This window comes from Myodes glareolus, chromosome 6 (genome assembly GCF_982192425.1).
Source record: "Myodes glareolus chromosome 6, mMyoGla1.1, whole genome shotgun sequence".
NCBI classification, from domain to species: Eukaryota; Metazoa; Chordata; class Mammalia; order Rodentia; family Cricetidae; genus Myodes; species Myodes glareolus.
Genome location: NC_142031.1, coordinates 15,464,254 through 15,474,329, shown reverse-complemented (window position 1 = coordinate 15,474,329; position 10,076 = coordinate 15,464,254). Strand labels below are relative to the sequence as shown.

The following is a 10,076-nucleotide window of genomic DNA, read 5'->3' as shown; positions in this document are numbered from 1 at the left end:
TTACAAAGAATAAGGCCAAGCCTGCTGCAGCCTGAACTACAGCCATGGCAGGTTTTATTCAACAGGACATAGTGGAGAAAGCTCAGGCAGCTCTCACAGTGAAGGCAACTGGGTGTAGATCAAGGCAATAGAAAGAAACAAAACAAAAACGATCAGAGATCTGGATGAGGAGGGAAAGAGCAGCTGACTCAGCACACAGCCCAGACTAGCCAGGCTAGAACACAGAGTGACAGCCAGTGACCTCTACATCTCCCCAAGTCAGAGCCAGTGGAAGTAATTGGAACAATCATGAGCAACCAAGTTCCAGGCTTGGTCAAAGGCCTCCACAACAGCCGGCTCCAGGGGCCCTTCTTCAACGCAGGCCAAGTTCTGTTCCAGTTGCTCCAGACTGGACATGCCCAGAATGACTGCATCCCCATGGGCGCCCTGCAAGGGACATACAGATTCCAGCACACATCTGCCATCCCCTCGACTCATCACCCACCCGCTCCTGCCCATTTCTTGCTGAGCTTTGGGATCTGTTTTCACTTGAGTATTGCTTCTAGGAGAAATGACTACTGCCTCCAAACAGCCAAGGTCTGCCAGGCTCCTCTGCCCTGCGGGACAGTTTGGGAAACACTTAATATTCAGGCCTGACGTTTACCAGGTACTAAAGTGGCACCATTACGCCAGAATGCTCACACTGGAGAAGGGGGTTAAGGAAAGGAAGTGGGCATAGCAGGCAGAAAGAGATGTTCCCAGGGACACGGTATTGAGTTCTCTCCAGAGAGAGTGCTGGAAGGGATGTTAATAAACAATTTCTTTTTTAATGTACTTTTTAGAGTCAAATCTATGCTTATTTCCTACACCATGGAGCTGTGGGACTTTAGTAAGTAAACCAGTTCTCATCTGTAGAAGCAATTTCTTCGTATGGAAATGGAGATCACTGGAGCCTGAGCGATGGCTTAACCCTTAGGAGCAGTTTCTGCTCTTGAAGACAACCTGGATTCGGTTTTCAGCACCCACTTGGTGCTAACTCATAACCACCTTTAACTCCAATTTCAGGGAATGTGTCACCTTCTTCTGGCTTCTGCTGGAACTACAAGCGCATGTGGCCACCAGGCAAAGCACTCATACAGACGAAATAAAAATAACTAGCTCTTTAAGAAAAACAATCCAGATGACTAGACTTCACACAGTCATTGGAACACAACGAGGTAAGCTAGCAGTACCACTGTCACCAGCCTGGGACAAGCTGGGCAAGAGAAGACAGAGTCACAGTGGGATCTTAACCCCCACCCCCCAACTCCATTTCCCCATCCAACTTCACAGCAGAGGCTGAAGAGCCAGGACCCACTGGGCTACCTTGAGCTGTGAGTGATGGTACATCCAGCGCAGGGCGGCCGAGGTCATACTAGGGGTGCTGGTGCCATAGCTGGATTTCAGAGCCTTCTCCACCAGAGCGATGCCCTTGAAGTATTCCTCCTTCCAGTACCTGAATGGGTGGGGGAAGGGACATGGGGGTCAGTTTCTCAGGGGTCACTAGAGGGTGACCTAACCCCTGCATCCCTGAGGTGGCTTCTGTCCTCAGGCAGAGCTCTGCCCCTTTAACATCAGAACACAGAGGTCTCCAGGCCCCTCGCCAGGTCAGGGAAGGGCACAGAAGACAAAAATCTGGTATTTTAAATGCGAGTCAAATGTTAACAATTTAGCTCCCTAAATGAGGACTCTCAGCTGCCAAAACACCACACTTGTGAGCCCTGGGTCACACAGAAGCATGGCTAAAGTCCTGGGCACCAGTCTGGCTTCTGTGGTTGCCTGCCTTCCCTGCACACACTGGTCTACTTCCTGAGGGAGGGAACACTCTCCCTGCAGCCTGTCTTAGCAACTTGGTCAGAAGAGAAGCTGATTGCACTGCATTCTGAAGGCCAGCAGGCCTTGATTCTCCAGAGGAGAACCCTGGGATCTCACAGTATATGAAAATGGCTTCAGAACCACTGATGAAGGCAATGGTTTGTACTCCAGGAGAGAGGATGACAGACTATTAGTGGTGCAGGCTGCAGGTAAGGATTCTTTGTGGTTCCATTTTGTCCTGAGATGCTGAGCGTCAAATGCGAGGTGTCCTCACACCCAGCCTTGGCCTGATGCCAGAGAGCAGCACACTCCTAACAGGTCAGGCTTGAACCAAGCCGGGTACACAGTAAGGCTACCACAGAGGGCTCACTCCTTCCACTTCTGATATTTTCCACAATCCTGCAGGAGCCTCCTGCAGGAAGCATGACACACAGAGAATACAAACAGTAACTGTATCAGTCTTTGCTCACCAGTGAACTTTGGCAACATGGTAACTGAGGTGCTAGATGGGAAAGGATTGTAAGTGATCAAACAGTGGCTGGCCATGGGGACACACATCTAATCCCACATGTCAGGAGGCTGAGGCAGGAGCATCACAAGTTGTACACTATACTTGGTCAATCCAATGTCAAAAAAATGTCACTTGGAAAAAAAATTGAATCATTGAAATTTTTTCAATTTTTTTCCTATTTTTGTAGTGCTGGGAATCAAAGCCAGAGCTTTGAGCACTCACTCAATCCTCAGGCAATAGGTAGGTCTTGCACTTGTAATCTTTCTGCCTCAGTTTCCCCAGTCAGATACATTTTTTAGGTACTTAAAATTTGGAACAGAGCATTGTGAAAGTCACTAGGAATCTTAGCTCACTCCCAAGTAGTGGTGGCACAAACCCATCCCGGCACGCAGAGGGCAAAGGCAGGCAAATCTCTAAGGTAAAGAGCAATTTGATCAAAAGGGTGAGTTCCAGTACACACACACACACACACACACACACACACACACACACACACATACACACACACTAAATACCCTGTGTGGGGGAAACAAAAGCAAATGTCCTAGTTCTTTATGGGAAGGCAGGAGGATCAGAAGTATAAGGTCAGCCTCAGCTACAGAGCAAATTGGAGGCCTGCTGGGATACACAAGATTCTGAATAAAACAAATAAACACACAAAGAAGTTAGAAGGAGAAGGAAGAAAGGAAAAGAAAGAAAGAAAGAAAGAAAGAAAGAAAGAAAGAAAGAAAGGAAGGAAGGAAGAAAGAAAGAAAGAAAGAGAAGAAGGGTGTCCAGAACAATGTTCACCTATGACCACTTGAGACAACGATGAAAATTTTACGACCAAGATGTCACAGGACTAAGTCTCATTGGGTCAGCACCAAGCTCCAGGCTCCCCCAAGTCCATCTGGGGTGTCCTCTCAATATTGGCAGTGGAAGAGCTTTTCCCAAGAATCACACACAGGGTAACAATGTGCAGACATCAGGGGATCCCTATGACAATCCAAGAATGTCCTTCCAATGCCCAGGGCAGCTAACGTCCAGAGTCTTAGGACTAAAACCACAGTAGGGCTGGTCCCCAAGAAAGCAGCCAAAAGAATCCTCCCTCCAACCAAGGAAACCGATAGCACCTCTCTCCCAGACACAGCACCCTCATTACAGCTCACCTGTTCATGTAAAGCTGAGAAACCGGACCCCCAAAGAAGCGACTCTCGGGCTGCTTTCTCTCCTTGTCCTGGTACTTATATCTACCTGTCAACATGCCACCTGCAGGAAGACAGCAGTTAGAACCTGGTCCAGACTCCTCCCAGAGATAGCCAGGTCATTCCCTGCTAGGAACTGGAGAACAGGAGGGAGACTGGAATGAGAAGATCCAGGAACCCCTTGTCGAAGCTCCTGATTTCCCAGGTCTGAGATGAGCATCCACCAGGCCATCAATAGGAGAAACATAGGCCTAGCATGTCCACCCACCCACACAAACACATGGCCGGTCCCCATGAGAGCCCATACCAGCTAAAGGGTTGAAGGCGTAGAATCTCATTCCAAAGTGTCTGAGACAGGGGAAGAGCTCCTTCTCCACCTGCCGGGTGGTGGCATTGTACATGCCCTGCAGGGAGACATTTGGAGAGGAAGGACATGTCAAGAGACACCAAATGTATCTTCCTAAGTCCCTCACTTTAGTCCTGAACAATCCCAGACCTTGACATTCAGGGCATTCACACAGTGCTGTTGGCAGGTCTCATGGTCATGCCAAAGATTGAGAATCAATGGAGCCTTAGACCCCAAAGTCTTGATGGTCCCCAAAACGCCAGATTCCTCTCACCTGGTACACAGTTGGCACGATCCAGCCATTTTTCTTGCAGAGGGTACAGATCTCAGCCACTTCCCAGGAGGCATAGTTGGACAGGCCAAGCTCCACAAACTTGCCCTGCAGGGGAGAGACTCCATCAGAGCCCAGCTCAGTCCAGGAGGCCAGGAAGGGGAGACTGCCTGGGAGGGGAGCCTGGAGGGAGGTCTGTGCCTGCCCTGTGTTGATAGCACTCACTACCCCGGTAAGGTCAGGTTGGAAAGGTCAGAGGGCATCTCCCCAAGATCGAGGGCCACACTCACCTCCTGATGAAGCTGGTGGCAGACCTGCAGCGTCTCCTCTATGGGGGTGTTGTCGTCTGGCATGTGTAGGTAGAAGAGGTCCACCCGGGGACACTGCAGTCGCTTCAGCGACGTCTCCAGCTGGAACCGGACATCATCAGGCTTCAATGTCCTCCCAAACGTTCCAATAGCCTTGGTCGCAATTTTCACTTTCAGGGTAGGGGGAAATGCAAGTTCAAGTCACTTTATCAAACATAGTATCTACTATAACAGTTAAGGAACAGAACTGGGCTGGACATGGTGGTGCCTGACTCTGTTTCTAAATCCTCAGGGTTGGAGGAGGGATTCAGGAACTCAAGGTCGGCCTTGTCTTCACAGTACAAGTCTAGTTCTATACCAAACACTATATCCAAAAAACAAGAGAGGACAAAGAACGGATGGAGGGAGAATGAGGGGAGGGAGAGAGAGAGAATTAGGAAATATACAGACAGACATAGGCAGAGATATAATTGGGTTCAAACTGTAGCTCTGCCATTAATTAGTAGCTGTGGCCTTGACTTAATTGAGTCCTCCTCAATGCTGCTAGTGGTCAATGACAATGAGAGTGATAATGTCTTACGGAGAAGCCCTGAGGGTTCACAGCCATAACTAACAATGAACATGAGGAGTGGTTGGTATGCTCGCTGTGACAATTACCCACTGGACACCTAGATGAGCCAAACCAGGCACTGGGGCTGTGGATGCTGAGGACCTGCACTCATGGCCCTGCAGAGCACAGGCCACTGTTGAGTAGTGAGGCCGGGGAGAACTTGAGGTTCCCCAGGGGGAGAGCAGGGAGGCAGAGGCTAGCCTGGGGTCACAGGAGTTCCTGAGAATCTCATCTGAGTGTCTAGGGCAAGTGAGAAGCTAGCAGACCAAGAACACTGAGGTACTTGTTCACAGGGAGGAAGACTTTAGAAGCCTTGAGAAGGAAGGCCCTGGGTGGGAGCCACACCTTCCAATCAAGGCACCAGAAGACCAGGTCTGGGGTGAGGGACACGGGGAAAGAGAAAAGAGAACAGAGCTGAAGAGAAACCGCTCTGATAGCACCCCACTTGAAGTCTTGAATTTAGACCTAGGGTTGTGGTCAGGGAAGTCTCTGAATCCTTCTAGTGCAGAGCTCTGTGATCATTTCCAGATGTTTTGAAATTGTGACCCTGAATGCAGCAAGGGCACAGGGTATGTGTGATTACAGGGGAGGAAGGTGCAGAAGGAACTGGGGACAGAGATGGAAGAGGCTTTGCTCAGAGCCTGTGAGAAGGAAAGTCAGGGCCAGCTACGGACTCAGCTTGGGAAAACAGGTGAGTGCTGGACCATCTGAGAGAGTTTCTGCTTCTCTCCCTGCTGTGCTGAAAGTCCAGTGGGATTTTTGATGGTAGATGAATGAAGGTATGGGAGGATAGAAGGATGGATGCATGGATAGATGGAAAAAAGGACAAACAGGTGGATGGATGGATGGATGGTCTGACGGAAGGAAGAATGAATGTATAGATGGATGTACAGATGGACAGATGTGTGGATGGATGGATGGATGGATGGATGGATGGATGGATGGATGGATGGATAGATGGATGGACAAGCAAAAGGCACTTTCCACACTTGAGAAGTCAGTTCAGCAGCCCAAGGCCATCAATGGAGCTCCTGACACTCCTGACTCACATACCTGGGACTTCTCCATTCTCCCACATTACTTGACCTTCCTGATGGGACATCAGCTTCAGATCTGAGCTGTGTCTCTGGCCCAAGAGGCCTGAACTCAAACAGGGGAAGGAGGGAGGGCTCAAAAGAAAGCAATTTCAATCAGGAGTCAGGTCCAGGCTCTGGTGGTGGTAATGGGTAACGTGTGTAACGCCAGCACTCTGGAAGCTGGGGCAGGAGTAGCCCAGCCTGAGCTACACGTAGATCCTAGGTTTGCCTGGGCTGCATACACAGATTCTATCTCATAATACAACTCCTCCTTTTGCTTGGAGGTAGGCAGATCTAGAAACAGCAAGGCACCCAGTGCATGGGTCTGCTTCTGTTCTGGATCCCACTGTGCTGTGAATCCCAGAGTAGAACTCCCTAGGGCAGTGATCAGAGTTCCATACAGCATAGCAGCAGGCCAGAGAAATGCAGTGCTGCCTGTTAGAGGCTGAGGCAGGGGACTAGCTGAGTAGAGAACTCAAGACAGCTGCATTGCTCTAGGGTCCTGTTCTCTCTGTAGGGCTGTACTTGATCCTATGGCCACCACCCTGATGGAGCAAGAGGTCTTGTTAATCAAAGGCTCATCATCTACACGATCCAGGGCCATTCATTACCAAAGGAAGAAAGTGGTGTTAGTCTCGGGTGGTGCTGCTGAGCAGGAGTCCTGGAGATCAGGTGCTCCTGGGGCACCTACTGGCAGCAGACCAGAGTCCAAACACGAACTAGCCACATGGGTCCAGGCTGGGCCAGAGCTAGGCACACAGTGTGAGGAGGCTCCTCAGCTACTCTTGCATAACAAAGTGTGGCAGGACACTGCCAAATTGAAAGCTAGGCATGCGTGAAGAGGTTGCATGCCTGAAGAGGTGCAGTTCTCAGACCTCTTGTGTGGCCAAGGGGAGACCAGGGCTCCAGGAGCCGGACAAAGCTGTGCTGGGGCAGGGGATGACAGATTTGACTGTTTGTTACCTTTGCAGCCACTGCGGCCCAGCCCGAGCCCCAAGCCGCCCAGGATTGTCTCTGACTGGCCTTCCCCATACACGAAGGCAGTGTCGATCTCTGTGTGGCCGCGCTTCAGGAAAGCTTGCACCGACGCTGCGCTGGAGGTTGGATCCATGCGGCGCCCCATCTCCAAGGCACCCAGCACAGTGGCGGGCCGAGCAGATGACATGATGGCTCTGGTAGAGGTGGAGGAGGGTGAAGGACAAGAAGGAAGGAGGATTCAGGAGTCTGCAGCTCTAGTGCAAAGGTGCCTGCAGCTTTAATGGCTGCTGTTAGTGGCCATGCCCATGGGGCGGAGCAAGCAGAGGAGCCTCAAACCCTCTGTATCTGCCCTGCAAGTCTTGAACTTACCGGCAGGCCCTGGAAGAAAGTAGGCTGACACCCTTTCCTATTTGTTCTCTCTACTTAACTCCTGACCACCCTGGGTCGCTGTTTCCTTTTAGGAGTTTAGGGGGTGAGTGACCTCATGTGCAAAGTCCCAGCAGTCTACAGGCTGAGACAGGAAGATTGACAGATGTTTTCATTTTTTTTAAAAAAAAATATTGAATTTAGTAAAATAAAATCAATAAATCTAGGTGTGTGACCTGGACTTTTCCCAGCGCACTTGGGAACGGAGGTAGAGATAGAAAGATTAAGAATTCAATGTCCACCTTGCTTACCAAAGGCCTTGTCTTACAAACTAAAACAAATAGCTTCATGAATGAATTGAGGTTGAGGACATAAGTCAATTACTAACATATATTGCTAGTGATAGGTTCTACAGAGGTCGGGGAGCAAAGATAAGGACTGGAAATGGTACTTCCAACCAAAGGTTGGTCACAATGACTCAGCAACTTCTTTTTTTTTAATTCAGTGATATGAGAAGATAAATTCACACAAAATTCTATATTCAAATATTTCTCTGTTGTTCTTTATACACGCATGCACATATACATACACACATTTACATATGTATTTGAAAGAGTCTTGTGTATCTCCGGTGACTTCAACTCATGTAGTTGTTGAGGATGACTTTGAACTTCTTGTTCATTTGCCCACACATACTAAGGGCTGGGATGACAGGTGTTAGCAATCTCACCAGGATTTTGTGACCATGGCGCAGTCTAAAAACTGAGCCATATCTCTGCCATCAAGGAGACTTTAGAGTTGTTCACGTGGAAGTGGCAGAACAATACAAAAACAGCCTGATGTCCCCCTGGGTAGAGTGAGCAAAGGACTAAGCTGTGAACCCACGGTAGCAGAGGAGTCTCGGCACGTGGAAGAAGCCTCAGGACCACACGCGTGATTCTATGTGTGACAGTGCCGCACAGAGACAACTCCACAGGGACAGAAAACAAAGGCATGGAAAGGCAGTTCGGCAGTTAAAACACTGGTTGCTCTTCCGGAGGACGCAGGTGTGATGTCCAGGACCACATGGCTGCTCACAACCTTCTGTAACTGCAGTTCCAGAGGGTCCAGTGCCCTCTCTGGCCTCCTCCTCTAATGCAATCCCCCAGACCTTGACAGAACTGACTCCATGATGGAAATACCATTCAGGTTATGAACCTCAGCATGGAGACAACATCACTTTCCAAAATGAAAAAAGACCCAATCTCTCAGATCCATAGTTCTGGGGGCGTCCCTCACTGTACCCACCTTGTTTTTTGACTTCTGCAGTTCTGTTTCTGGTGAACACAAAAGAATGTCAACCCAGAATATGGTTTTTGTGTTTAAAAGCTCACCCTGAGAAAGACTGAGGGCTACTCCGGGATCCCAAATGTCTGGTTCTCTGGCTGGCTAATAGAGACTTTCTGTTGGTTTAAACCCATATGTGAGGTGTCCTCTCTGGTGGGTACCCCACAACACTCCAACAATAATAATGAATAATAAATAAATTCATTTATTTTAGTATACATAATTCTGTCCATGTGTATGCCTGAAGGCCAGAAGAGGGCACCAGACCTCATTACAGATGGTTGTAAGCCACCATGTGGTTGCTGGGAATTGAACTCAGGGACTTTGGAAGAGCAGGCAATGCTCTTAACCACTGAGCCGTCTCTCCAGTCCTCATTAATACTTTTTATATCAAGAGACTGAGTGAAAAAATGGGCACAGGGAATTAATCATCATCTTTGATCACCAATCGATTCTAGCAAGAACATTACGTCATCTAGTAGAAACTGGGCTGCTGTGCATTTGTTCCCTGACCTTAACAAGTTCCTCATTCAACTATGTGCCTACAGATTGTCATCTTGGGTTATTCATCTCAGAGCTATTTGGCGAAAACATCCTAGTCTAACTTTAAGCTATTTTCAAAATCTAATTTCTGGTAAGATGTACTCTGTAACCAACATTGACATTAAAAGGATCTGAGCCAGCCTGACTCCTGGGAACTCAATTATTTTCTTAACTATGAACCTGAACTGCATCTCTGCAGCTCCTCAGGTGTAACTAGGAGGTCCTAGCTGTGGAACACTTCCTTCTATCTCTTTTTAATCATCAGGACTCTGGTTAAGCTAACATTATTACTATCAGTCAGTACAGTTTAAGAAGAAATCATTTTAAAAACAACCCACAGGTAAAAGCGCCCAGTAAGAGGGGATGTTCCCATGAGCTAATCACACGACATTACAGGCAGTGGGGATCTCCCCACACCCATTCACACCATACCAGATACCAGAGAAAGAGCAGAAGCCGAGGACATTCTGGAGTCTGTGGTCTCGGGGCCTTGTCTATCTGAGACTCACCCATCAGGGATTTTTTCCTGGTGGGCTAACACCTGAAGTTGATCTCCATTGCTGCTCCTCTGACTCGGCCACTGACATTAATCCATTTCTACTAATCTGCATCTGCCAAGTGCCATTACCCCTCTTTAATCCTGCACCTCCTGTTTCCTCTCAGTGTCTGGAGGAGACTCCGCCCTTCTTCCCAGAGTCCTTAGTCTGGTTCTCCTGACTAATCT

General features: G+C 48.8%; 1 protein-coding gene across 2 annotated transcripts; it reads right to left on the bottom strand.

The window, feature by feature from the left end:
* LOC125395352 (aldo-keto reductase family 7 member A3-like) lies at window positions 1–7,595 on the bottom strand. Of its 2 annotated transcripts, XM_087906970.1 has the most exons (8): window positions 7,487–7,595; window positions 7,103–7,311; window positions 4,436–4,623; window positions 4,149–4,253; window positions 3,836–3,932; window positions 3,493–3,592; window positions 1,345–1,474; window positions 1–426 (listed from the first exon to the last, which is right to left on the bottom strand). In XM_087906970.1, exons 2-8 carry the CDS (start codon window positions 7,302–7,304, stop codon window positions 259–261), a joined length of 990 nt encoding a protein of 329 aa, XP_087763096.1. In that variant the 5' UTR covers window positions 7,305–7,311; window positions 7,487–7,595; the 3' UTR covers window positions 1–258. The 2 variants fall into 2 exon arrangements, with proteins under 2 accessions (XP_087763096.1, XP_087763095.1); XM_087906969.1 differs by lacking the exon at window positions 7,487–7,595 and having other exon boundaries at window positions 7,103–7,440.
* Window positions 7,596–10,076: the final 2,481 nt, after the last annotated feature.